The 25,284-nt window shown below is 36.5% G+C and overlaps 1 protein-coding gene and 1 pseudogene across 2 annotated transcripts; both read left to right on the forward strand.

The window, feature by feature from the left end:
- The window catches only part of LOC112321453 (small ribosomal subunit protein uS13-like), a 35,836-nt pseudogene extending 34,432 nt beyond the window's left edge, over positions 1 to 1,404 (forward strand).
- Positions 1,363 to 24,841, forward strand: ARGLU1 (arginine and glutamate rich 1). Of its 2 annotated transcripts, XM_024578868.4 has the most exons (4): positions 1,363 to 1,957; positions 9,461 to 9,686; positions 11,952 to 12,035; positions 24,006 to 24,841. In XM_024578868.4, exons 1-4 carry the CDS (start codon positions 1,611 to 1,613, stop codon positions 24,168 to 24,170), a joined length of 822 nt encoding a protein of 273 aa, XP_024434636.1. In that variant the 5' UTR covers positions 1,363 to 1,610; the 3' UTR covers positions 24,171 to 24,841. The 2 variants fall into 2 exon arrangements, with proteins under 2 accessions (XP_024434636.1, XP_071076313.1); XM_071220212.1 differs by lacking the exons at positions 11,952 to 12,035; positions 24,006 to 24,841 and adding an exon at positions 11,467 to 11,660.
- The last annotated feature ends 443 nt before the right edge of the window (positions 24,842 to 25,284 follow it).

Here is a 25,284-nt window from a genome sequence, read left to right on the forward strand (position 1 = left end):
TCATCCAAGGACACTTCTTCATTGCTTTTAGAGAGAGAGGAAGGGAGAGGCAGAGGAAGAGAGAGAAATATTGACATGAGAGAGAAACATCCATCAGGGGCTGCTATGCACACACCGCAATGGGGGACTGAACCCAAAACCTGGGTGTGTGCCCTGTCCGGGATCAAACCCTCAACTCTTCAGTTGGATGATGCTCCAACCAAGCTACTCCGGCCAGGGCAACATTCTAAATTATTAAATGTTACTTTATTTGAATGTATCTAAAGAAAAAGACTAGATTACCCTTCTATTACACTGATTATTTTGCTATTTCTGTGCTAATACTTTTGTGTTTATTTATTTTTTTTACAGGGCAAACATTACTCTTCTCTTTCAAGGTTTTCTTGATAATTCATAAGTATGAGATCTTCCATATAAAATTTAAAATCATTTAGTTAGTTGTAATTCATCTGCAAGAGAATTTGGGACTCTGATGGAAATTGTGCCAATTTTGTAATTTAATTTGGGAAAAACTGGCACATATTTGATACTGCGTTTTCACCCAAAAAATGGGTATGCATTTTTTATTTACTCAGGTCTTGTTTTCGCCTTTCAACAAATGTTAAGAGGTTTCATCATCAGGATCTTGTAACTTGTTAGATTTGATTCCGAAATATTTTATTGTTTTTGTCGCCTTGTGGAGAAAATGTTTTTATTTCACTTTTAAGAGGTTATTGCTTGTTCAGGACAGTGACAGTTTTTTGCAACATATAGGGATATAGCGTTGCTGGCTATGAGTTGGTGGGTTTACTGGTTATCTGAAAGGATTTTGCACACTCCTGCTCTGCCACCTGCTAGGTGTGTGACCTGGGGAACTTTACCTTCTGGGCCTCAGAGTTACCATCCCTTAAATGAGAATTAAACACGTTAATAAATGAAATCATTTAGTACAACGCTTGACACCTGAAGGCCTATATTAAACATAGGCTTCCACTTATCAAAGCCTACTTTATCTCTTGTAAACCTTACGACCACCTCGTAAAGCCAGCTAATCTCCGTGGTAGAAATGAGGAAGCTAGGCTCAGAGAGCATGTGATCTGCTCAGGCTCATTCTGATGTAACTTAGGTCTGCCTGACAAAACCAGTTCATGCCGAGACATGATCTCGTTCGCACCAAAACGTAATAGGTTCGTTCTTACAGTGCTGGCATCTTACCACAAAGTTAAAGTGTACTGTAACAGAAGCCAGGGACTCCAGCTCCTGCGCCTAAGGTGGGGCGCGGGGGCTGGCGGAAAAAGCCGAGCACACTCGGAGACGCTCGCCTCGCTTTCGGCAAAAGTCGTAGAGGGCGGGGCTGCGCAGCGGCGCTTTTCGCGCGAGGCATTGTGGGAAGGGCGGCCGGTGCAGTCTCGGCTGCCATCTTAGCGAGCTTTGGTGTCGCGGCCTTGTCTTTGCAGGCGGCCTTCATGGTGGCTGTCCACTTCAGGGATTGACAGAAAGTCAGCTGGCTGACAGCTTTCCTTCCCCCGGATTCAACAAGACGGCCAGCCTGTGTCTGGAGGCGCAGGAGAGAGTTTCCAGGAGCGTGCGGGGCCCGAGGCCAGCGGTTAGCCACAGCGTCGCCCGGAAGGATGGGCCGGTCTCGGAGCCGGAGCTCGTCCCGCTCCAAACACACCAAGAGCAGCAAACACAACAAGAAGCGGAGCCGGTCTCGATCGCGGTCCCGAGATAAGGAGCGCGTGCGGAAGCGCTCCAAATCCCGGGAAAGTAAACGGAATCGGCGGCGTGAGTCGCGGTCCCGCTCGCGCTCCACCAACACGGCCGTGTCCCGGCGCGAGCGGGACCGGGAGCGCGCCTCGTCCCCGCCCGACCGCATCGACATCTTCGGGCGCACGGTGAGCAAGCGCAGCAGCCTGGACGAGAAGCAGAAGCGAGAAGAGGAGGAGAAGAAAGCAGAGTTCGAGCGGCAGCGAAAAATGTGAGCGCCCGCGGGGGAGGGGCGGAAACCGGGGAGTGAGCTGGAGCGCGGGGAGAGTGGGAAATGGGGGCTCTGGGTTAGTGGGGGCTCGAGAGGGAGGTTGGAGGATCGCAGAAACCGGCCAGAGAGGCTCCAGAACTGGGTTGTGGAAAGCCCTACGAGTTGGTTGGGGAGAAATTAGTGGGGCTTGAGCAGGAAAACCTTACAGGGGAGAAGGCGATTTTGGCGCGAGAGGGGTAGAGTGTGCCGGAAGTAGCGGGTGGAGTTCGCAGTGGGGTTGGAGAGTGGCGTTGGCCGGAGGGCGAGCAGTAAGCCAAGTCGAAGACGTGTTTGGAGAGCATTTGTAGTACCTCTAAAGAAGAGCAAAGAGGAATTAACCCTTGGGATGCAAATTGCAGCTGCCAAGAGCATTCTTGTATTGCAGCTTAAATTTGGGACTGGGCTTCCCCGAAATAAGACACTTTTTGGTGGTCCAACAGTACAACCCTCCAAAATGCATTTTTCTTGAACGTATTCCTGTTTAAAATGTCACGGTCGCTTTTCTTTTCTTGGGCCTACTCGGTTTTTTATTTTGTTTTTTGAGGTGTAAAAACAATGCACATACTGTAAGTGTACAGTAGGGTGAAACTTGATGCTTGAATTCACCTGATTAACCACCATACCAATCAAAGTATACCCTTTTTTACTAAATACTTTTTAACTTTGATTTATATTATTCTGTAGCAGACTTTGGTATAAACTTGATATTTGCTTCCCCTTATAGTGTACTGGCTGTTTAGAAAACACTTGAATATTTGAGTTTATTTTTGGATTGCTCACATACAGAATTTTTATGTAAGAAAACTCACAATCAAATACTGTTTGGGTAAAATGTATTTCTCCTGTATCTTTTGATACAAGAGTAGGTGTAAATAATACCAAAGTAATGAACTCTTGGTTTTAAAATGTAGTGTTTAGTTTAGTTTTAAGACCATGGTATTCTACTCTGGACATTCCTTTTCCACTGTTAATGTTGAAAGGTAGTTAAACAGATGTGCTCACTTCCCTTATTTGACTAGTGATCTTCCTCAGTTCTTCAGTGCATGTTTAGAAAGTACTCCTGAGACAGGAAGTTATTGAGTATAAAATTTTCCTGAGACAAATTTATGTGTACCGAGTTGTCTGGTGGGTTTTAAATTTTCCTACAGTTGGGTTTGTATTATGTAGATTTTTCAGCAGAGCTTATTTCTAAGAGCAAAGTTACTAAAGAGAAATGCATTTTGGGGACTGGTGCAGTAATATTACAGAGGAAGCACTACCTGAAGAGGTATTTTGCTCCATTCCTTCAAAATGTGCACAATGCTTTCATCTTTCCTTTACTTCTTAGAACTGTCAATGATATATATGAAAACCAAGTACAAATAAATGTTTTACAACAAATCTTGATTATATAGAATCCAATTATTTGATCTGGAACAAGACTAACTGTAAAGATATAGCTCTCAAATATCAACAGATGAACATTTAAAAAAATTAACCTAAGATATTTCATAACTTTTCTGTGTGAAAACAAAGACCTTCAAAGAAACTTTCCATTCACTAGAAAGCTAAGACTTGTAGGAAAAGTGAAAGGAAACCTGGTATGCTAACAATAATTAGAACCATTTAGCGAGCTACACATAAATAACAGAAGAAATCCAGGGGTGAAAATCAGAAAATAGAAGAGGTATGTAGTTCCAAGTTGATAGGGGAAGTAAACTTCCATTAGCATTTATGAAGGAAGGAAGGGGCAGAGCTACCAACCACCTGTAAACTGAATTTGTGGGTACCATGAAGTAGGCACTACTTAATATGGTCTAATGCCTTGGAAACGATGCAAAGGACACAAAGGAAAGACCTACGTTTTGGAACCTTGGGAGTGGGCAGAAGTTGTCTGTCTACAAATCCCTATCGGTTAGTTTACGCAGCTAACCAATATATTGCTCAGTTCATTGAGCATTTAGTGTGCCAGGCACTCTTTTAGGTGCTGTTAATATAAAGATGACTGACTCCTGTCCAAGATCCTTTTCTAGCTTGTAGGTAGGTACAAATAATGGTGTGGTAAATTCATTGATGGTGATGTGACTGTAGACAGGAAGCATCTTGGATGGGTAAACACTAGTTTTCTTAAGGAATGAGTGGCGAATAAGATAGATTGTCAGGTTAGATGTAGGAGGTTACATGTGGACGAAAGGAGAAATAAAGGGAGGGGAACAGAATGGTCTAGCATGGAGTGAAAGAGTGAATGTTAATTGGAACATGAAGTTGTGTTAAGTTAAAGTGATGGAGTTACTGGAGAGATAAGGTAGGGGCTGGGAATCATGGGAAGGGTCTTGTATGCCATATTAAGGAGCTTAGACTTCATCCTAGAAACCGGAAAGGTTTTAAGCAGGTAAATGGCATGGGACTTTTTAAAAACACAGATTCCTGACTACTGTACAGGACAGAAACTAGTCTACACAGGAGTAGTGAGGGAGCAGTTGTTGGAGTGGAAAAGAAGGACAGATTTAAGTAACATTTAGAACTAATAAAATTGGATGTAAAACATAAGGACAGAAAGCATCAATAGTACTTACTGACTCTCATTCTTTCAACTCAGCCACCAAATATTTAATGTAACTACTGTGTCTCAGACACTGGTTAAAATGTCAGAAACCCAGTGGAGAGGGGAGAGGGAAAAACCAAAGCCTGTCCCTTGCACTGTAGGCTCTGATTTTAGATACAGTGGTTTTACCCAAGGTTGATATAGGGACCAGATAGGGGGGGAAACCTTGAGAATAGAATGATCCAGGGAGAATGGATGGAGAAGAGCAGTTGGTTCAATGGACTAAAAGAACTTTAGGGAATGTTCTATTTGCAGTGGGATGGAGGAAGACAAGCAGAAGATGCAAACTGAGAATGGGTACCACAAGAACATGTAGTGAGGTCACGTGTACCTTCAAGAAGTCCAGTGTGAGGTGGAGATAGACAGTAAAATTAGAATCTTCTGTTGGGTTTAACTAATTAAAAATTCTGTGGTAAATTTGGAAACCAGATTGCTTGCTACTTAACAATTCTGAGGCCCTGAATATATCACCTACCTGTGAGCTTGATTTTTTTACTTGTGAAATGGAGAGACCTGTCTTGCTTATTGTGAAGACTAGAAATAGTGCATTTAAAGTTTGAAGACAATGCTTATATAATGGGCCTCAATAAATAATGTTATTTAATATAACTTATGTAAGTGAGGTCAGATTAAGCCTGGTGAAATATAAAATGTAATCTTACAAGTTGCAATCTTAATGCCGTAAAGGGCAGATCTTTAATTTTTTTTCTCATATTTGCATAGCTAATTCACATGGTTAAATTCAGTTCAAAACTTCTCCCTCTTCTCCCTGTGTCCCAGCAATTTAGTGTGGTTCCCTCTCTCTCTTCCTCTGTATCCTTATCATTGCCATGTGTAATTTTTTGAGATGCTGTATACATGTATTAACTGTTGGAAAAGTGGGCAGCTGAAAATGACTTGCCCCAAATCAGAAAATGTTAATGGCATAGTAACTTAATGTAGCCTGTGATGTCCACTTTCAAGTATGCTTAGTGTTTAACTCTATGACAGATTGAGGGTCTTCTAAGTTAGAATATCTAAACTGACCCTGGGATCTGTATGAGGGTTTTTTCAAAGACTACTTAAAGAGCTTGTTGTGAGAGCAAAGAGTACCATTTATGAGTAGATGTAGTAGATGGAACTACGTGTTTTGGGGAGGTTAGGGCTTTGAGACAGAACATCAGGGCAAACATCTAGCTGGTGTTGATAAAAATTTTTATAAATTTTAAAATAAATTATTTTGATATTTAAGTCTTTGTGTATGCCTTTGCCTCTCACATTTGTCCTGGAGAAACAGTGAAGGGTAGTACAGTGCTTAAAGATTATCAGCTTTGGAGTCTCCGCAAGTAGAGAGCGCAACATGAATGAGGTGGAGCCCAGTGAGTGAACTGCTTAGCCTGAGGAACTATCAAAGCTGTAAATGATGACATGGTGTATAAAGCTGTTGGCAGAGTATTTAGTATCTATTCAGTACTTACTAAATGCAGTTTGCTAATATTATGAAGCAATTCCTAGAAGGAAGCTCCTAGGGTTGAGTTGATACATTTTAAAGACATTTTAAAAGAATGTTGTTGCAAGCTGCTCTGTACAAAGTCATTCTCTCCTTTAACAGTGCTGTTTTGCCGTTGCTGCTTTGTTTTAATAGTTGCCATTTTAAAATTGATTTTGACTAGTGTTTTTCAAACAACTGAGAACATGGAGAAAATGGAGACCTCATGTTACACCATTTCCATTGAAAAACTTGAAGATTTTAATCCAACCCTTTCATCGGTGGCATGAAATCTTGGCAAGGGAATAGATCCAGCAGAAGAGCCTGAGGAAAAGATTAGAGAGATAAAAGAACTTCTAGAGACAGACAACTTCTATGCAGAAGTTTTAGGGAGTGGATAGTCAATAGTATTAATTGATACATATTTTGTAAGATACTAAGTTTTTTTTTTTTTAAGAAAGTTTCTGTGACTTATAAAAATTAACCTAATAACTGCTTTAATATTGATTATGATAAATTTTTCATCAATAAAGATTAGCTAATGCAGGGGAAGGGAGAGGGGTTCGGCTGGGGTGGGGTGGAGGGATGGGGAGAAAAGGCATACAACTAATTGGATAACAATAAAAATTTTTAAAAAAAAGAGGAGCTAATGCTTAATTCAGTTGTACATGTGCACATTGGTTTTCTGAATTTGGGGGGGGTGTTGAAGCAATATTTAACCTTTCAACATTGGATCTAAAAATTGATTTCAAAATTATTTCTGATTTACTGGAGTAGCAATTATAACCTCACCAAGAATAACAACAACAAAAATTATATTCTTGGTAATATTTGTAGGGTAACAGTTCTTTCGTGGGGCTCTGACCTTGCCTGTCTCTCAGCAGGACATATCAGCAAGGCATAAGCATAGTCATGGGGAGCTGCCCTGTAGTTCCTCCAGGAACAAAGGAAGATAAGCAGTCTTGTGAGAAACTCCAGTAGGTCATTTCTCATCCTCCCTGTTCAGTTGAGCTTGGGACTTTCCAGTTGCCCTCCCCTCTAGGTATAAAACTGCTGACCTATAGTTAGAATTGACTTCTTAGCAGCAGAGCAACCCACCACTGTGCTTGTACTGTCTGTCATCCAGCCCCTGTGAATTGGTATCCATCAGTGGATACAGAGACATGGAATACCATGCTGATCTGGCTTTGTGCTGTAAGTGATAAATTAAATTTATTTAGGCTCCTTTTCTTCTTGCTTGCTTGCTTACATGCTTACTGTGGAAATGTGGCCCTATTAGCCATTGTGCCTATTGCTATTGCTTAGGGACTGGTTGACAAAAACCCTGAATATGTATCGGGCCGTTTTGACCTAAGTTAATTTGGCAACTTTTCTACTGATAAGCTAACCTAAAGCCTTATCCCATTTTTTCCCCTCTTTTCTACTTTATATGAAAAATGTTAATTGGAACTTTTATATTTAGGAGTTCAACTATATCATTTTTGAAATTTTAAAATAAAGTTTATTAGGTTTCTGTGCATTTACTAATTTTGTAAGAACCAAGTAGAAAAAATATGTGTAGGTGTGTATACTTTTAAAATTCTGTGTTATGAAACTTTCCAACTTAATGCAAAAGTACAGAGTAGATGGGAATATAGTTCTTATATACCCATCATTCCAGTTCAGCAGTTGTTAGTCTTACTTGTTTTATCTTTTATTTTTATTTTTCTCTGAATGAAGTAGATAAAATTTTTCTATAGCAAATGTAGTTTAATTTCCATTGAAATTACTGCCTGATTTCCTTTAGATATTCCTGGCCAGTTTTAGTGTTGAGGGTAGGTATCTGTTCTCTTACTGAGCTGCTATAAAGACTTTTTGAAACAACACTAATGCTGTATTTTGTTGGAAGTTTAAAAGGAATGAAAGAAAAGAATTATAGGTAGAGCCTGTTAGGCTTTAGTATACTTTTTAAATAAAAATGACTAATGTAATGGTGGGGAGGAATTGCTAAGAAACAAGCAGCATCCCTGACTGGTGCTGGCCTGCAAATCAAAGGGTTGCCAGTTCAGTTCCCAGTCTAGGGCCTATACCTGGGTTGCGGGTTACACAAGAGGCAACCACACATTGATGTTTCTGTCCTTCTCTTTCTCCCTCCCTTCCCCTATGTCTAAAATAAATAAATAAATAATAAATAGATAAATAAATCTGAGAGAGAAAGAGAAGCAATAGTCGTCTTCTAGGTATTGTAGATATCTAGAAACTAAGGAGTTATGCTTGCTCAAGTAGCTACTGTCTCCTTGACAGAAAAAATGTAGAGTTTAAATGGAGAAATTGACATAAATTGGAATGTGAAAAATACACTGGTGTTAGGATGGTATTACTGTGAATAAGTAATGAAAATGAAAGCACTAGTTTGGGAATAGAATCACCCCCCGTAATATCTATAGGACTGAAGTGAATTGGGTGTTTAATGGTCACTTAGAAACTATAAAGTCTTCATTAAACAGAAAGAAAGCAGTGAAATGAATTTTAATATATTTCCCATCTCTCAAAATGAGGTCATTTGTATTTTGACCTTCAGACTAGACCACGTGAGGCTATCATTGGCTATCAGTGGTATAAAACTTGCAAGGTTTCTGCTATAATGATGTGATCATTGACACATTTTCAGTGCAGAATTTTATTTTGAGTAAATAAGTTGGTTCATAATATCCAAATGGTATTAAATAATTAAATTAAAGCAGTATTATGCTTCATTGGCCTTTTTAATAGAACTGATGACAAATACATTTTTTTTACCCACTTTTCCATCTCTGGAAGAGCTTTTAATTGAAAAGTAGTTAACAAAAGAAAAGGTACAATAAAGTGTATAGAGTTCAGAACCTGAATAAGATGGTCTATATTTTCACTAAAAGCTATACAGAGATTGCCTTAGCAGTCAGAATCTCTGAGTCTATTTATTCCAACTTTGCTTGAGGGGGAAGAAGAGGGAGAATGAATTTTGCTGGTCTGAATTGCTTGCTATGTAATGGTTGTTCTTGACTTTTCTGTAGCTCAACCCTTACTTAGACTGGGTGGATTGGCAGAGGAGCATATTTGTATATTTCCAGTTTGTCTTTTGGTTATAAAGTTGGTAACAAAAGTGGATTTCCTATTTCAGATTTGATGTACATTTCTAAATAAAAACTGATGAATTAAGCTGTTTGTATATACTAGTTTTTTGTATTCAGAAAGTGAGAGAAGAAAAATCATGGTTTTATATTTATTTGAATTTTTACATCACTCGTATCTATTATTTCCTTGAATGTTACATGAAATTTGAATTGTAAAATCATAGAAACCTATAATCAGTCTCAGTGTTTTACAGGTTTATGACTAGTTTTAATTTTTAGGTTTATTATCTTAAGTCATGTTTTCCCACTTTATTTGCTAGCCGGCAGCAGGAAATTGAAGAAAAACTCATCGAGGAAGAAACAGCACGAAGAGTGGAAGAATTGGTAGCAAAAAGGGTAGAGGAAGAATTAGAGAAAAGGAAGGATGAAATCGAGCGAGAAGTTCTTCGAAGGGTGGAGGAAGCCAAACGCATCATGGAAAAGCAGTTGCTCGAAGAACTCGAGCGACAGAGACAAGCTGAGCTTGCAGCACAAAAAGCCAGAGAGGTAACGCTCGGTCGTTTGGAAAGTAGAGACAGTCCATGGCAAAACTTTCAGTGTCGGGTGTGCCTCCTGCTCAGTTCAGAAAGAGATGGAATACAGACTAATTCCTTTCTCATCTAAACTTAACATTGCTGCGAAAGTTAATTTTTTAGCCTATTCAGAAGTGCTGACTGATATTTAAAAGTTATTTGCATAAAACATATTCAAGGAAACTTTGATTTAATGGAACTGGCTTACATGTTTGAGAAGTGTTTGAAACTTTTGCCATGGCTGCAGGACTTACATTCTTTTTTGGGAGGGTGGGGGGACACGGAGTGGTAAAGGTAAAAGGTTAAAAATCCACCTGTGGTTATGTATTCTTTTCTGTTTATCACTCTTATCACCTAGACTGTGAGAGGCTTTCTGCCTTCAGTCAGATTAAAAAGAGCAGGGCCTAACATGGAGTGATGAGAGCACCTGCTTTTGATAAATAGGTTTTCTTGCTCTTTTTCCTTCTTTTATCCCTAACCCCCTTCCCTAAATTCTGCTTGGACACAATGGACTAATTCTAGCATTCTGATCATAAGGCCCTCCATTTTCTTAATGTGTTTCAAAGAATCTTTTTAGGAAAAAATGTCCAGATTATTCATCCACTTTTTAGTATCTACTAACAACTCCTTTTTTTCTCTAGAGAGTTATGAAGGAACAGGTTGTCCTTGTCTGGAGTCAAGCTAAACACATGATTTGTTTTATCAGCAGCTGGAGCAGAAGTTGAAAATGTCTTTCTGTGAGACAGTAATTTGCTACTGAAGCTTTATGGCTTATTTGCACTGATTACTCCAGGATCCTAAAACTTGTTAAAAATCACTAAAACACTCAAGGCAAATTACAGCACTGGGTGTCCCTCAACAGAGTTTGCATAATGAACGTGAATTCAATTGGTGTGTGTTACAGGAAATCCTGTAGATATATTTTCTTGAATTTAAATATTTGACTCAAAATATATGCCTATTGTCATTTTTAGTCTTGCCGTTATTGTAGACATATTGATGTTAATCTCTGTTTTCTAGTTAGCTTAGCTTTTCAAATGTATTTTCCCTTTGCTATCTTTAACTAGATATACATGTCTATTAGGTGGTATCACAGACTATATACAATTGAATGTATGAAACTTTCGTATCAGTGCTTTTAATTATGAGGATATTTTTGGAGTAATGGTGCTGTCTTGTAGCGAGTTATTAATCATAGGAAGATTTTTTTCTCTTCATGTGCTTTTTGATTAACAATTTTTTTTTTTTACACGGACACAACCCTCTGACAGTCTTTCCAAATATTAAAATCATTTGACTATGTATGCTGTGATCTGAACACTGCCCAAACCATCAAGCAATCTTCATATAGTTTGCATTATAAAATCTCATTAAATTCTCCAAGAAAAAGATAAATTACAGAATTTTATTTCCTGACTATGCACCCACTGGATTCCTGAATTTCAATTCAGACTGTAGATGACAAGATAAGCTGCCTTTAGAAATTGTCAACATCTGAATGTTAAGTCCATTTTCCCCATGGAAGAAGCCCTTAGTTCCATGAAGTATGGATTACCATTTGTATTTTTCACTAACAGTAAATGTATTTTTCTTATTAATTGTTTGCCTTAGGAATGATGAATTACATTTTTTGTTCCTTCTTACCATAAACATCTGCATTCCTCAGCTCAGCCTTCCTTGTATGTTGTTTCTTTATAAATGGTTGAGCTGCTGATGCAGGTATTGCCAAGCTAACAGTACAAATCATTTTAAAGAGGAAGCTGGCGTGTATGGCAGCCGAGGAGCACACTCTGCAGGACACTGGACAAGACAGTAAATATTCAACTTTTAATGCTGATTAAAGGAGTATAGGTAAAGAATACGTAGGTATACATAATTGGTGAGACAAATATTCACTTTATTTATATTTTATATTATTTTTTTAATTTGGTAAATACTATTCCAGTTTTGTAGTTGTCCTTGTTGATTTGTGTGATATTAAAGTATTAGTAATAATTGCCAGGAACCTATCAATTAGGGAGGGTTTAGTCGGTTGCTGTTTGGACTGGGAGGGATGATTGAAATTTAGGGTTAGAAACAAATTTTAGTGGCTGCACAGTTTATCATTTGTCAGACAGAAGGTAGCTATAAAGCTACCCTGTAAGTCAGATCAAAAAAGTGCAGAGGAAGATTAGTAAATATTTATCAATAAAAATAAACATTTTATTTTTCTAACATCTTAACATGTCCTCCCCTTTAGGAGGAAGAACGTGCAAAACGTGAGGAGCTAGAGCGAATACTGGAAGAGAATAACCGAAAAATTGCAGAAGCACAAGCCAAACTGGTATGTATAAAGTATACATGAATAATTCTTTATGTTCTTTTTTCATATTTTGCAGAATGATTGTGTGTTCTGTAACTTAGTTCTCTGGGTCATTTTTAAGAGATGTGAGGCAAGGGTGGAATAGTTCACTAGATTTTAGCTACTGTGTTACAAACTACTCCATTTGGGGGCAATCCAGATACTCTAATTAGTCTGATAATTTCAAAATTTGCAATTGATTAAAACAGGTTTTCTGGGAAAAATTGTACTTTCTTCATTCCCAGTTTTTTCTATTCCAACCTTATTCACACTTCTATACGTAAAAAAAGAAATGGAAAGAAGAGCTTGAAAGTATTTAAACCAACTAATAAGCAGCATTTCACTCTGCATTAGTTGCCTTGTTTCCACTTACTACACAGAATAGTGTATATTTGATAATAAATATACCAGATTGTAAATGCTTTTTCCTATTCCAAGTTTATAGTCTAACAAATACAAAGACTTAATTAATTATGATGTGATATAGGGATGGAAAAGGTGATACAAAGCAGTTTATTTTTAAAAATAGAGAAAACTACAAGGAAGAAGAAAACTAGAATTAAAAGGCTATGGATATAATCAATCTAAAAACCAAAAATGGGTGTGTTGGTGCCTAGGGACTACTTGGCCTTTTTATAATCCTCCAGTAGTTTTTTTGTTTACTGTCTTGAACCATAAAAATGTGATTTTCTGTGTGTCATTACTGGGAAAAGGTCAGCCAGTGTATTACAGAGCAGTGCTTCCCAAGTGGTGGTAATTGGCCAGGTTTTTTGTATTGTAATTTCAATTTGTCTCAGACTTCTACTTTTGGAAAATACTGTTAAGGTGAAGTATTAGAAAAATAACCACTGTAAAAGCTTCTAAAACACCTGTAAATCTATTGGTTTATAGACTTGTCACTGGACCATGGGCCCTTAGACCAGCACACAATGGTTCTTGAACATTTGAATTTGACCTAATAGACTGGTGACACTATTCTGGTTTCATGTTACTGATAAAATTTGGGTGGAAAGGTATCTTTAGGAGAAAGAAGTTTGAATTTGATAAGTTTTGGTAATTTCTGGACATACTAATTTGCTTCTCATGTTTAGTTCAGCAAGTTGAAAGAAATTATTGCTGATGTTGGAGGAAAGTTTCATTTGGTTTTATATGCTTTCAAGGAAAGAGTATCCTTTGTTGAGTAGGAGACAAAAAATGTTTAATATAAAGATGCAAGGCACATATTGAGGTTTCTTTCATTTTTATTGTCCTTTTCTCTTCCTCTCTGTTTTTTGAGCACAGCTCTTTATAATCTTTACACATTTCTTAAGAAATATTACATGGAACATATTGAAAGCTTCATTGAAATAATAGATATTTAAGAAAGGAAGGAGAATATAATAGTGTTGGAGGCAGCATGGGACTTTCTTGGGTATGTCAGTAGTACTAGTTTATCTTGTTGAACTAACATTTCTGTTTGCTTCAAGACATAATAAATGTGCTAGAAATGTGGGACAACAGTTCTATATAAAACAAAAAGAATGGGATGCTTTCTAGCTTCTAGAAAACAAGGAAGACAGATTGGCCATTCTTAACTATTCACCTAATCTATATTGAGAAACTAATGTTTGAAAAACAGTTTGAGATTAAACATAGACAAGGCATTAAGTTTTCTTAATGCATTTAAGTTATTAATTGTGGGGACAAGGACAACTCCGAGAAAGTTGACTGATGATACGGAAATATTTGGTAAGTGGTATGGACTTTGTGAGATAATTGACATAATTACCCTGTGAGAGACATGCCTGAGCTGAATCTTGATAGATCAATAGAAAGTGAATTTAGGGTGAAGACAAGAGCATGAGGAAATTAAGTAAGTCAAAGGCCTTTCGGGAAGTAGAATTAAAATAAAGGCAAGAGCGTGTGGGATCTCTCAGGCTAGTGGAAAAAGTAGTAGCAGTAGTAGTAGCAAACCAACTTTATGTGTAGTTAAGAAAGAAGTATATGTGATAAGAAATGGGAGAATGGGAAGTGAGGTTTTGAAAGCAGATTAAAGACAGGTTAATCTGCCTGTCTAAGACATCAGAAAAGAAAATATCCTGGGGAAGATTTCTAAGAAAGCAGACCATCTCACTAATAAGGAAAAAAAAGACTGAGAGATTTAAAAGAGGTACACACAAGTAATAATGAGAAGTAACTATAATAATTTCATGGAAGTATATCTCAACCTCAATAGGAAAGCAATGAAATGTCTCCCCTTTCTTTTTCTCTAATACTAAATACCAAAGTAGAAATGGCTTTTTTTTTTTCCTTCTTTTCATTAGTATCAGGTGTTGGCAAAGATATGGCCATCCTGGGAGTTTAAATGGATATAACCATTTTAGAAAATGACGATAAATATCTGGAAACTTAAATTCTGCTTCTAAGAATTTATCTTGTGGAAACTCAATCAGATACAAATAAACTGACAAAGATGCTCTCCCCAATGTTATTTGTGGTTTTGAGAATTACCCAGGTTTTACATAAATTATAACACCTACGTATAGTGAGTTTTCTGTAGTCAAAATATTTGATAATACAGGGGGAAAATAGCTAAACACAGTATTATCCTAATTCCAAGAATATATTTGCACATTTTATAGACAGGAGAATATGCCAAAGTGCTAAGAATAATCTCTAATTGGCACACTTATATGTAACTTTATTCTAGTTTCTACATTTTCTGTAAGTAAAAATATTAGTAAAGAAAGTATATTTAAACCACACTTGGACTAATTTTTTTTTTAAGTTTTATTGATAGATTTTTAGAGAGAGTGGAAGGGAGGGGGAGAGTAGAAATATCACTTTGTTGTTCCACTTACTGGTTGATTTTTGTATGTTGCCTGACCAGAGAGAGAACCTGCAACCTTGGTGTATGGGGTGATGCTGTAACCCAAGGGTCCAACCCCCTCCAGCCCCTGGAGTGGTCTGTTAGAAACCAAAAACCTAAACTGTAGCAGGGAGCAAGTGAAGCTTCCTGGCATTACCTCCTGAGCTCTGCCTCCTGTCTCTCCTCCACCCTGGTCCATGGAAAAATTGTCTTTCATGAAACTGGTCCCTGGTGCCAAAAAGGTTAGGGACCGCTGCTCTAACCAGCTGAACTACTGGGCCAAGACTCTTGACTAACTTTTTAGTATGTCCTTATGGCAGAAGTTCAAAGATCAGTCCCAGTAATTAGCTTAGCCACATAGGCTCTCTCTTGTAGGAAAATCATGTTAAGTGCTGTGGACTAAAGGTAATTTTTGCTCATTTCATTTCAATTTCAAAGTGTTTATTAAGATATTGGATATTATCTGTGCATAAGGAAGCAAAAACTACTAACAGACACAAAATCAAATAATCCAAATGTGGCTTGGCTTGACTGGACTTGGCTTTTTGTCAGATTGGGTCCTAGTTCTTGCATTAGTGCTGGTAATGTACAAGTATCTTCAAATAATTAGAAAACTTTTAAGTTTTCTTTTCCACAGTTTTTTTTTTTTATGATGTACCTGGCAAAAGCCCAGATATTATATATATGATTCTTACTTATTTAGAAAGGGAAACAGACTAAGAAAGGTGATAGATGTTGATAGGGAATAAAGTATTCTTCCAAAAGGCTGTCAGTAGCAAAAATGACTGTCAAACTATCCCCTGTTTAAAATGCCAGGATATGCAACCTAGTGAATTGCTTTGCATATAAACACCTAAACTATAAGAAGTCAGGCTGACAATTTCTGATGAATTGTAAATATACTGATAAGAAAGAAAAAAATCAATTTTAACTGGGGGGGGACATTCTTGAAGTTTTAAAATATGTGCAGATTGTAAATCCTAGGTTTGCAGATTGTTTTCTCTAATATTGAAGTAGTTTTCCCCTTATCAAACAGGGAGATTAGCCGTGTTCATTGTTCTTTTAACACGTTTTACCTCACTAGTTTGAGAGATGAGAAAAAAATAGTACCATACATGAAAGGTATTTCACATATTTAATTTTAAAGTAAACCAGATAACACTGTGCAATGAAGAAAACACTTCTGAAAAGACTTCGTAGAAAATGTAAGCAAGGTTTTTTTAATGAGTATGTCCTAATCTCTGGAACCTGTAAATGTTAATTTATATTGCCCTCCAGTAAAAGGGTCCTTGTAAATGTGATGAAGTTAAGGATTTTGAGACGAGGGTATTTATCCCAGATTATCTTCTACACCCTAAATGCCATTACACATATATAGAGGGATACAGAAGATTTTACCATACAACCCACAGGATACTGATGTCCAACTTCTCTTCAAAATAATTTTGTGTTGTTTTCAACTACCTATTTTGTGATAATTTATTACTTAAAAAATGTGGAATTGTTTTTGGAATTGGACATTAGGTAGAATCTGGAAGAATTTAGAATCAATCATATGGTAGATAATGTCTAGACTTATTTAAAAAGCCTTTTGGGTAGATATGCGGACTTCAAAGGCATTCTGGTTACAATTCAGAAGCAGATGAACATGTTACTGGAAACTGGAGGGGAAGAGGTCCTTGTTGTATAGTGGGAGAAAACCAAGCTGAATTGTGTCCTACAGTTTTGTGGAAGTCAGAACTTTAAGTGATGAGTTGCATATGTAGCTGAAGATATTTCCAAAGTGTTGAAGGTGAAATGTGGTTTGTACTTGCTGTTTATAGTAAAATTCAGTAAGAGATATATTGAGGAAAGAACCGGTAAGTAAAAAGCAATGAGCACTGAATATTTGGGAAGTTTTTCAGCCTATCTGGATTACAAAAAAAAAAAAAAAAAAAAAGCTAAATTAGGAGATTCACTGCTAGAAAAACTTGCTCTGAAAAGAAGGCCAAGGGTATATGGCTGGAAAACCTTTTGCTGATGCTGAAGAGATTATGCAATCGTTTTAACAAAAGCCAGGGTTAGATGAGATTATCCAGGAAAACTTTGGAGGTACCTCTTGTCTAATGGTATACATAGGGGACCCACAGTGTTTTCGAGTCTTTATATCAGCAGAAATACTGCCAACTAGGACTGAAAGGAACAGAGAGAGTACATAATGATGAAAGGTTGTCAAGATACCCAACAGACTCCACTCATACAGGAAAAGGTGATATGAAGACAGAACAGAGAGATTTGAAGGTACTGGCCTGAAAGATTTGAGTGATGCTTCTACAAGCCAAGAAACCCTGGCAGCTGGAAGAGGCAAGGAACAGATTCCCTCCCAGAGCCTTCAGAAGGAGTGTGGCTTAGTCAGCATCTTGAGTTTGTTCCAGTGATAATGATTTCTGGTTTCTTGCCTCCAGAATAAATTTTTGTTCTTTTAAACTATTCAATTTGTGGTAATTTGTCACAGCAGTTACAGGAAACGAACATAGTTGGAAAGAAAATGGGGCATTTATAGAAGAGTAGCATGTATCAATTGAGACAGCACAGTGCTTATAATAGCTAATAGTGTTACTAATAGTGTTATTTATACACATTTTAATAGTATGGCACAAAATGTAAATATCAATTAAATATTTTAACTTGAAATGGTGGGAAAGTTAAGTAAGGATTTTGATCAGTGAGAGGCTTATCCCTCGTTGATAAGATAGGAAGCTGATTTAAGTTGCTGTTAATGTATTCTGGGCAACTGTTCAAAAAACTTTTTGGGTGTTATTTATTGACATTGTATAGGGTGGCTTGAAAGAGACTGAAAACAAGAAAGTCTCTGAGGCCAGTGAAAAGATAGAGGCTTAAATTGGTAAGGTGGAAATAGACACTGTAAAGAGAAGAGATTAACTTGTTGAGTGATAAGGGTGTACAGAGAAAGAGGAGGAAAAACGAAGGAAAAGAAAGTTTGTTGTAGTAACTGGGGAAGACCTCCGGATATAACCATGTTAATAGTAGAGGATCACGAGACATTTAAGGAAAACTTCCACAAACGGGGAATAGTGACCAAGATAAAAGAACTGACCTGAAAGAACAGGCAAAAGTTAGTTTAGGTACAGGAGATTAAAGAACCACATCTAGATGAGCACAGATTTTTTGTGAAATTTTAATATGAGTGCTAAAATCCTGACGGTATCAGATTTCTCTCCTAAATTCTGGAGTGCAGTGATTTTGTGCATAACATTCCATTCCGAGCTCAGTTCAGTTTCTTCTTGAAGCAGTTGTCTCCACTTTCTAATCTTGAAGCTTCAAAAATATATTTAAGGTTATAAAGGTAACACAAGGGGAATTAAAATAAATTGAGAAGAACGGGGCTAGAAAGAGTGGGTTGGGTTGGGTTGGGTTGGGTTGGGTTGGGGTATGAATGATTTCTATGGGCCCAAGAGGTGGGGATTATTTTAATCCTTATTTTTTTTAACCTTGTAAATGAATAACTTCAGAAAATTTTTACTAATATATAGTTTACTAAGGGTCAGAACTAATTACATCAAATTTCATTTTAATGTTCTTTTATTGTGTACCTAAAGTGGGCCTTGGGTATAGTTCTTATGGAGGGGACGATGAACCAAAAAAATTATTGCAAGTGGCAAAGTGAAACAGGATATGTCTTGGGAGATTGAAATGCAGAAATCCATGTTTCTGAGTAGTGAGTGGCATGATTCCTAGATACAGTATTTTTTTGTTCTTTCTCATATAACTTGTTATAACAAATATTTCTATCTGGATTTTTTGGGGGGGGCGGAATTTCATGTTTCAAGTAGACAGTAGGACTTAATATCCCTATTTGCTGAAGAGACTGCTACAAAGAACTACCTTAATCTAAAAACTATAGTCAGTGTAAGAAAGCTTAGGATAATTTTTTTAAAGGCAGTAGGACCTCTAAGTAAATAAAGGAGGTTGGGACAGAAGATACAGGAAGGGATGAATAGGCCCTACTACAATGGTATGTTTTGCCTTTGTGTATTTCATCCCACCAATTTTTGGAGTGGGGTGTAGAGTTGAAAGCCATCTTTGTGAATCAGAACAGGGTCCTGGGTATAATTACTCCAGTATTGTGAGAGTTAGCTTTCTCTTTGACCTTCTTGATGCCCACCATTCAGTTCTTGTAGGAGAGCTTAGTATTGTTGAGGAATATACACATACACTTACCTCTCTCTTGCCACATTGGGAATAATGCTTTCTTTTGCATAAATTTGAAACGAGTAGGGAGGAACAATGTATATTCTCCAGCAAGTGGGGCCATCAGGAAGGAAACAGCAAGTCAGGCATATATTGCAGGGAGATGATAGGGTTTAGAAGAGGCCAAACAAATAAGGGGTAGAGTCTACCACACAGATAGGCAGGATACCAATTTTTCTTCATGTGAGAGCCACTATATTAAAATGAGAGATGGCTTTGGTTTTTACTAAAGTAGTCTAGTTTTGTTTTGTTTTGTTTTGCCAGGGTGTAATCGATTAACATTTGTGCTTAATTTAAAGCTATAATAGAACAAAATACAAAGATTTATACATAAAGAAGGGGTATCTGCCGGTTCCATTTATTTATAAAAGTTATTCCATTACCAAGTACTTATAAGATACTATATGAGTATGTTTAACACTGGGGATTCCACTGTTACCTGTAGTCAGAGAAATTAAGTTCCCCCTCTACACACATACATACTTACTTATCTCCTATATTTGTAGGCCTAAATGAAACAAACTTTTATTCTTTTTATCCAATCTTAAGGTAATTTCAGTTCCATAGCATTAGTATTTTTTTGTCCATGAAGGAAGTTACTTTACTTTAAAAATCTTGCTTTTAATTTTTGACTAGGTAATGAGTTGCATTAATTCAATTTTTTTCTAGAAAAAGTAGTAAAATCCTCTGTCTCTTTCTCCTGTCTACCTACTTCCCATTCCCATTTCTAAAAGGCATATTGTTATGTTTTTATTTGTTTTTCCAGAGTTTGCAGTGCATATTTAGGCAGATAGAAACACATTTTTATTTTTCCCCTTTTTCCACAAAAGTAGCATATTATACATTTGGTACTTTGCTCTCCTCACTTGACAGTAAAACTTGGAGATTTTTCTATTTTAGTATATAGGGGATTCCCTTTTTTTTTTTTTTTTTTTTTTAAGTAGCTACACGGTATTTTGTTTTGTAGATCTTTAATTTATTGATAGTTCCATTTTGGTGAATATTAGGGTTTTTCAGTCTTTTATAAACTATGTTCACAATAAATAACCTTGTACAATTTTGCATGTGTGCAAGTTCACTTACAGAATGAATCCCAGAAACTTAAATTGCTGGGTAAAAAAAGTATTATGAAGATGCAATTTTAGTAGCTACTGCCAAAATACTCTTCATAAAGTAACATTGGGTTATACCTTTGAATATCTATCAATATAATATGGTTAAAAATGCTATGTAATTAAATTTCTCTGATGGGTTGAGGTTGTGATGTTCAAACCCTGTACTCCCCAAGGTTCCAATCTGCCTTCCAAGGGGCTGAATTAGAACCTTAGGAAAAAGTGAGTCTGGGTGTTGGTAAGGGTTCCCAAACACATGCACACACATGAAGAGTCTTACTATACCTTGATTCATTACCAACCTCTTACCCCAAATGTGTGATGATTTATTAAAACTGTGGGTAAAGTAATTGGAATATGATTTCATTAAAAGATCACCAGAAGCAGATAATTCTCTTTGTTGTAATTATCAGTGAAAGTCTAAGCAAGAGTGTGGTGATTTGAAATGGATTTTGATGTACAGGTAGGATTTCTGTTGGAGGAAAATGGCATGAGCAAAGGAGGGAGGGGGAGGCAAGATAGAAAAGATAATTTAAAAGAGAATAGTAGAAACACAGTTGGAGCCAGATTATAGAAAGTCCTAAGTAGTATGCTAATTTAGGAAATGAAGCCATATTTTGTGCACATTGAAAATCATTGGAAGTTTGAGGGCGTGAGAGAGTAATGCTTTGTTTGTAAGAGATGTGCTCAGAACTGGTGTGGTAGCAATGAAAATGGAAAAGAAACATCAGATGAAAGAACGTAATGGAAGAATCAACAAACTCGACTATTCGGTGGGGTCAGGGAAAGACGGAGGAGACAAAAAGCTACACAATATGGATGGCAGTAGAGAAGATAGAAAGGACCGATGTATTTTAGTGTAAGGCTAGAGGAATTTAAATCTTGAACATGTTCAATATTGAAGGTATCCAGAGCTTTCCCTGGTGGGTTTTCATTAACCCACTAGAAATGCAGCTTAGGAAAAAGATCTGAGTAGGAAGACAGATATATATATGTCACTATATATGTCTGTGTGTATGTATATGTTGCATTTTCCACCTTGTAAAACTACGAAGACCTAGAAATACATGAAAATCTACTCCATTTCCATCTTGCTTGTCCATCAGATTCCCACTATTTTATTTTTATTTTTTTAATTTATTGATTTTAGAGAGGGAAACATAAATTTGTTCCACTTATTTATGCATTCACTGGTTTCTTTTATTTTATTGTATTTTTTTTCCATTACCATTTATGCCACCCATACCTTCTCTTTCACTTCCATTCAACCCCTTCCCACACAATGACCACAGTGTTGTCCATGTTCATGAGTTCTTTTTTTTTCTTATTTGCTTGATCTCTCCATACGCCCCTAACCCCTGCCCAGAGTTGTCAACCTGCTGTCTATGAGTGTGTGTCTATTTTGTCTGAGTCAGTTTGTTCATTAGATTCCACATGAGTGCAATCATATAGTACTTGCTTTTCTCTGACTGACTTACTTCACTTAGCATAATGTTCTCCAGATCCTTCCATACTGTCATAAAGGGTAAAGTTTTCTTTTTTACGCCAAGTAATATTCCATTGTGTAAATGTACCATAGCTGTTTTATCTGTTTATTTACTGATGGATACTTGGGCTGCTTCCAAATCTTGGCTCTTGGCTCTTGTAAATAATGCTTCAGTGAACATAGGGATGCATATATTCTTTCAAATTAGTGTTTTGGGTTTCTTTGGATAAATTTCTAGAAGTGGAATTGCTGGGTCTGGCAAGGGAAACAAGAAAACATAAATGGGACAACATCAAACTAAAAAGTTTTTGCACAGCAAAGAAAACCATCAACAAAATGAAAAGACAACACACTGAATGGCAGAACATATTTACTGATACATCTAAAATGGGTTAATACCCAAAATTTATAAAGAACTTACAAAACTCAACATCAAAAAAAAAAAATCCAATTAAAAAATGGACAAAGGACCTAAATAGACATTTCTCCAAAGAGAACATGCAGATGGCCAATAGACATATGAAAAAATGCTCAATATCATTAATCATCAGAGAAATGCAAATTAAAACTATAATGAAATATCACCTAACACCTGTCAAAATGGCTATCTTCAATAAATCAAGACACAAGTGTTGGCAAGGATGTGGAGAAAGGGGAACCCTAGTGCACTGTTGGTGGGAATGCAGGTTGATGCAGCCACTGTAGAAAGCAGTGTGCAGTTACTTCAAAAAGTTAAAAATCATTGGTTGATACTTGAATGTGCTGTGACCAGATATTTAACCCACAGCCTTGGTGTATTGACACTCTAACCAACTGAGCTTAGCTGGCCAGGGTCCCACTGTTTTTAATTCTGATTTTCCTCCTCTTTAACCTTGATTACTGTGGATTTGCCCCTACTTCCTTATCTTTCACCTTTTAGTCCATAACCATCAACACCACTACTCCATCTGAAAACCAAAAGTGAGAAGAACCTGTTTGTTTATTATGTATTTAAAAGTTGGGCTTTTTTCTACCCATAATATAAAATATACACATTTAATGTTGTATGCTGAGTCCATTACCTGTCAATGGAGTCAAATAGGAGACTCAAGTTCAAGTAAACAGAAGAAAGAATAAAGGGAAATGTTACTAAACATGTTAGTTTTTGACCATGTGAAAATAACTTCAGTAGAATTAGTGAAGATGGAAGTAATGACTTTTTAATATTTGAGTGTGGGAATAGGAAGGCATTCAAAGGATGCAGTGAATGTTTTAAGATCAAGATATCAGGTCTGGGAAGAAAAAAGGACAACTCATTGATAATGAGATTAAAAATTCAAGGGTTTGAGCAAGTTTTCCTTGGCACTATTAACATTTGAGGTTAGATGGGGGGGGGGGGGGCTGTCCCATGCATTATTGTAGGATATTCCAGCAGCATGCATGTCCTCTTATCTGCAAGATGCCTGGAGCCATTCCCCTAGTTGTAATAACCAAAATTGTCACCACACTAATGTCCCCTGGGAGAGAGTAGTAGAGTCGTACCTGGTTGTGATTTAAGGAAGTGGGCATGATGTCTTTGGGAATCAAGGAGAGACTTGATGAGGAAGAGATGATGAGAATGGCCTGTATTTGCTTGGTAAAGAGGGGAACTCTGTAGAACCTTGTAGGGAAGTCAGTTGCTTAAGACTGAAGGAGTTAAGTGCTTCAGGAGTTAATTATATAAGAGTCCTTTTGAAATTTGATAGAATTTTATAGTCAGGCAAGTCAAAAAAGTTTCCTAATTTTTTCCTCTCCAAAGAAAGAAGTCCTTAGTATTTCTTGGTTTTATATTAACAGGATAATGTAGTTTCAGTAGGGTGGGGATATTTTCTATAATTTTTTTATGCCTTGCTAATTATAAATCTAGCTATCATAATTGTAGATTAAATACTCTGAATAAACCTGTGCCTTGGTTTGTAATTGCCAATCTGTTAATCTGATGGTACTGAAGGTATCTATAAAAAAAGATCATAGGACAAAATGTATACTGATCTCAAGACATGATTTGTAGAAATTTCTATTTTCAAAATGTGTAAGTGCTTTTCTATAATTCCTTTATATTTTTTTCTAATTTCTCAATATTTTTTCTTCTCATTTTGGTGTACTCTTAGGCCAGGTTTTATTAAACAGACTATTGTATGTGCCTATTGATTATGAATTCTCACCTGATTTCCCAACTACTACTAATAAAAGACATGAATTCATAAAAATTTCTACTTTTTTCTTTTAACTTCCAGGCTGAAGAACAGTTGAGAATTGTTGAAGAACAAAGAAAGATTCATGAGGAAAGGATGAAACTAGAACAAGAGCGACAACGTCAACAAAAAGAAGAACAAAAAATTATCCTGGGCAAGGGGAAGTCAAGGCCCAAACTGTCCTTCTCATTAAAAACCCAGGATTAAATTGCAAACTGAACTTTTTACAAAGAAAAATGGAAAAACTTTGTATTGTAGCTTCATGTTGAAGTGGTTTTTTTGTTTTGTTTTTTTGTTTTTGTTTTTTTTTTAACTTGGAAAATCTGGAAAGTTAGCTTGTTCTAATAGGGGCTATGCTCTGCAATTCCTTTTCTTTCCCCTTACTTCCATTAAGTCAAATCCTTATCAGATCATTGTTGTCTTCTAAAAAGTGATATATTTTTCACCTGTTTGGATTCTGTGTTAGTGGTCTGGAAAAGAGCAGATCATTTTATAAAGTATGGATGGTCTGATAAGGTTTTTACTGACCCCACAGACTTCGGAGTTATACTCTTGTTTATTACATCATACTGCTGGTTTTGCTGACTTTTTGTTTTTTTATATATTTATAAAAAAAGAAAAAGTTGGTAATTGCATTTGGAAGCTCCCGGGGTGTTGCTGGATCTTTGTGGTATATTGTTAAATCAGTGTCCTCATGATACTGTTGCTCTTGATGTTCCTGATACAGGTAAGGAAACAGTTGGTCAGCTCTAATACAAAATATATACAATTCAGTATTGTCTGTGTTCAATTTGTTTTTATTTCATTGACAAAATCAAACCAGCATTCCCCATTGTGTAAATAAATGATTTTGCTGAATAAAGTAAGTCTTAAATTCATATGTTGAAGCAATTTTTTTTAAGTTCTGTTAAGTCTTAAAGAGGGTGGTTTACTTTTTGATGGTCATCAATTTACAAATCCTAGAACTATGCTATATATATATACTCATTTATACTTTTAACATAGGATTTATATGTGTATTAAATATACTTATGAATTAGTATTTAATGGCTATTTTTACAAATACTCATTTATGCTGATACAATAATGATAACATCAGTATTATCTTTAAGAAAGACTAAGCACCCAGAAAAAGACTTAAATTCTCAATCCTATACCTCTGTTTTAGGATATAAATACTATCACCATAAATGATACTTAATAAAGACTATAGAAAAATACTTTTAAAATTCATAGAATCTTAGTGGGCCATCAGAAAGAACTTAGCTTTGTACTTTCACAAAAGGCTGAAGTAGTCAAATCATCTTCAGTATAGAGTACT

The sequence above is a fragment of the Desmodus rotundus genome, chromosome 13 (assembly GCF_022682495.2).
Source record: "Desmodus rotundus isolate HL8 chromosome 13, HLdesRot8A.1, whole genome shotgun sequence".
Lineage (NCBI taxonomy): Eukaryota > Metazoa > Chordata > Mammalia > Chiroptera > Phyllostomidae > Desmodus > Desmodus rotundus.